At 52.2% G+C, this 3,622-nt stretch overlaps 1 protein-coding gene across 1 annotated transcript; it reads right to left on the reverse strand.

Moving 5' to 3' along the window:
- Window positions 1–1,093: 1,093 nt before the first annotated feature.
- Apoc1 (apolipoprotein C1) lies at window positions 1,094–3,622 on the reverse strand. Its single transcript, XM_051161916.1, has 3 exons — window positions 3,522–3,622; window positions 2,775–2,922; window positions 1,094–1,254 (listed from the first exon to the last, which is right to left on the reverse strand). The coding sequence occupies exons 1-3, from the start codon at window positions 3,577–3,579 to the stop codon at window positions 1,194–1,196; spliced, it is 267 nt and encodes an 88-aa protein (XP_051017873.1). The 5' UTR covers window positions 3,580–3,622; the 3' UTR covers window positions 1,094–1,193.

Here is a 3,622-nt window from a genome sequence, read left to right on the forward strand (position 1 = left end):
CACTGTGGTGAGCTGTAGTTGGGCAGAGGCTACCGACACATTGGTGAGAACAGTCTTGGCCTTGTTAGCTGGGGGCTCATAGTAAGAGTTCCCAGAGCCGGGCGTGGTGGCGCACGCCTTTAATCCCAGCACTCGGGAGGCAGAGGCAGGCGGATCGCTGTGAGTTCGAGGCCAGCCTGGTCTACAAAGTGAGTTCAGGATGGCCAAGGCTACACAGAGAAAACCCTGTCTCGAAAAACCAAAAAAAAAAAAAAAAAAAAAGAGTTCCCAGAAGGTAGCCAGCTAGAGTTTGCAGAGCTGCCTGGCTCAACTTGGGGGTCTGGGAGGGCTTCCTGGAGAAGGCGACATGAGCACCTAGACCTGGCAGGTGAGCACCGTGTCTCTCTGGTTTCCTGTCCCTCTTCAATTACCCGTTTTCAGTTTAATAAGTGCCTACGCTGTGCATTGGTACATCAGATCAAGACTCCACACGTATCCGGGACACGCCAAACAGGCAGAGTGAAAACCAGCGTCATGCAAGCTATGTATTCAATCCAACTCCCTGAGCTCTGGCTGTGTGACCTTCTGTGGGTAACTTTACCCCTCTGAGCCTCGGTGTTCTTAGGACATGGATAGGGTTCTCAGAGACGAATCTTTGGGGGAATCATAAAGTTAAAACTATGTAGACAGGTACGGGGAGCTGGAGAGATGGCTCAGCAGTTAAGAGCACTGGCTGCTGCTCCAGAGAACATCGGGGTTCAGTTCCCAGCACCCACATGGCGGCTCACAACCTTCTGCAGTTTCAGAAGTGACGCCCTCTTCTGGCTTCCGTGGGTACTGCACACATGCGGTGCACAAACCTACGCGCAGAAGAAACACCCATACACATAAGAATAAATAAGCCGGGTGTGGTGGTGCACGCCTGTAATCCCAGCACTCGGGAGGCAGAAGCAGTCGGATCGCTGTGAGTTCGAGGCCAGCCTGGTCTACAAAGTGAGTCCAGGACAGCCAAGGCTAACAAACAAACAAAAGAATAAATAAACCACAAACAAATGGATTCGGGCTCTTTATTGTCCCTCGGCCCCCACCCCAGTCCAGAACTCTTCAAGGAACGCATGTCCTTGTTCTATAGGCTTTTTACTGGTGTGGGGTGACAAGGGACCTGGCACATCTCGTAGACCTCAGTCCTTGCTTTGAGGCGACCAGCTAAGCACTCAGGCAAATGTGTTTTTAAATTTCTCCTTCACCTTGTCCAACGCCTCTGAAAACCAGGTCCTTTGGAGAGAGATAAGGACAGAGTCAGTTTTTACAGAACCCTCCAAGGAGTCTGGATCTCTCCTTCCTAGACCCTTGGTGTTCCTTTCTTTCATCTCCACCTGCACTGTCTGTAGAATGAAAATCCTCCATTGTAGCCGGGCGTGGTGGCGCACGCCTGTAATCCCAGCACTCGGGAGGCAGAGGCGGGTGGATGGCTGTGAGTTCGAGGCCAGCCTGGTCTACAGAGAAAGTCTAGGACAGCCAACGCTACACAGAGAAACCCTGTCTCGAAAAACCAAAATAATAATAATAATAACAACAACAATAATAAATATATAAAATATAAATGTGGGTTATGGGCATCAAGCTCAGGCCCTTGCAGACATTTTATGAATTATCTTTCTTCAGTCTCCTTCCATCTTCTTTTTAGTTGTTGTTGTTTTTAATCTTGTAAAAAGTCAGGGCCACCACACCCCACAAGGCTTGCTGTCTCTTGTTTGCTGCCCACCTCTTCTCTAGGCTGGGTTTGCCCAAGATGTTATTCTTTCTCGCCTCCCACCTTGGCCCGAGTTCTTCTCCCTGGAAGGCCACCCTCTCTTGTCTATGGATCTTCCTGCCCCAGGGCCTTTGCACTTTCCCTTCAAAGGAAACGTTCTTGCCAAGTTTAGGCCTGGCTGGGTATTTGTAATCACCCCCGGATCTCACTTGAAATGAATGATTTGTCTCCTTGCCAAAAAGGAGCAGAAATTGGCTAACCAGCCTGTTTACAACATACCAGGTGCCTCTCAGGGTGGCTTCATTCCCCACCCCCACCCAAAGCCACCCCGTTTTTTTTGTTTTCATTTTAAGTGAGTCTTGTCATGCTGCCAAGGCTACGGGTCTCAAACTCCTGAACGTCCTCCTCCCTCAGCTCCCCAAGTTGCTGGAGTCTTTTTTGCTGCTGCTGCTGCTGCTGTTGTTTTGTTTTTTGTTTTTCGTGTCCCCCTGCCCCCCCCCCCCCCGGCCCCAGACAGAGTTTCTCTATATAGCCTTGACTGTCCTGGACTCACTTTGTAGACCAGGCTGGCCTGGAACTCACAGCGATCCCCCTGCCTCTGCCTCCTGAGTGCTGGGATTAAAGGCGATTGCCACCACCGCCTGGGTGCTGGGAAATTCACCTAGCATTAACCCCCTAACCTCTCTTTGGCTAGACAGCTCCCTCCCACTGTGGGCCCCGCCTGCCCCCAACTCTCACACAGTCTTTCCTTCAAGGTCATGTCCTATCTCAAGATCACACAGGAGTGGCTCAAGGTCTACCTTAGCTGTCCGCCAAGCTTAGGCATTTCACTGCCACCTAGAAACGTCTCTAACTGGTGGCTAGGAGCTACACGGCCTGTCCCCAGACTCCAAGGTCTAGCTCTAATGACCTTAGGGACAGTGTTAATCATTTTTCCGGTGCTCAGTTTCCCCGTTGTGTCAGGACTGGGTTGCCCTTTAGGGTTTGTATGCAGACACCCCCCTTCCCTCCAGAACCCATCCGTGCCCTGAAAGGTCCTAACCGGGTCTTGGTCACCAACTCCTTCTGTTTAATATGGTCAATGGCTGCCTTGGCCTTGTCCTCCAAAATGTTCCCAAACTCCTTTAGTTTATCTGGTAAGCGCTCCAATGTGCTGGACAAGTCAGGGGCCGCCTGGGCGGGGGCTGGGCCTGCAGCGAGAGGGTTGCAAGCAAACCCGTTAGGCAGGGGGTGGGGGGTCGGGGTGGGGCGGCGGCCGGGGGTGGGTAGGGAGGGTTACTGGACACTTGTCTTTGACTGAGTGGCCCAACTCCAGCATCTACACCCCGCCCCTTTTAGAAAGATCAGCCAATCCAAGAGGGGGTGTGTCTATGTTAGGTGGTGTTTAGGCACTTTCCAATAGACTTGCCTCAGGCACTAATCCACCTTGACAGAAAAGTAAGTCACCGGGCAAGTGTTAGAATGGGGGTGGGGGGGGGGAGGGGGGAGATCAGAGGGTGGAGATCAGAAAGGGACCTCAGAGCTCTTGCTCCAGGTCCTCTAAGCCTGGACCTCGGGAGCCCATGACCAGCTTCACACTTCTTTTTTATTTTATGGGTTTTTTTTTTTTTTTTTTTGTGGGGGGACAGGGTTTCTCTGTGTAGCCTTGGCTGTCCTGGACTCACTTTGTAGACCAGGCTGGCCTCGAACTCACAGAGATCCACCTGCCTCTGCCTCCCGAGGGCTGGGATTAAAGGCGTGCTGCAGCATGCCCGGCCAGCTTCTTCACACTTCTAAGCCTCCTCCTTACCTTCCAAAGCCATGGCCAAGGCCAGGATCAGGACAGGAAGACAGATGAAGAGCCTCATGGTGGCTGCAGGGGCACCCTGGAAGCAAACACAGGTGGGGACA

This window comes from Acomys russatus, chromosome 19 (genome assembly GCF_903995435.1).
Source record: "Acomys russatus chromosome 19, mAcoRus1.1, whole genome shotgun sequence".
Classification (NCBI taxonomy): domain Eukaryota; kingdom Metazoa; phylum Chordata; class Mammalia; order Rodentia; family Muridae; genus Acomys; species Acomys russatus.

Bases quoted from the DNA above. Each gene is read 5' to 3' on its own strand.
- Apoc1 (XM_051161916.1), bottom strand. From the start codon at position 3,579: ATGAGGCTCTTCATCTGTCTTCCTGTCCTGATCCTGGCCTTGGCCATG. The intron at 2,923-3,521 runs GTAAGGAGGAGG...CTCTCGCTGCAG, and splicing joins CTTGGCCATGGCTTTGGAAG to GCCCAGCCCCCGCCCAGGCG. The intron at 1,255-2,774 runs GTTAGGACCTTT...CTCTCTCCAAAG, and splicing joins GAGTTGGTGACCAAGACCCG to GACCTGGTTTTCAGAGGCGT.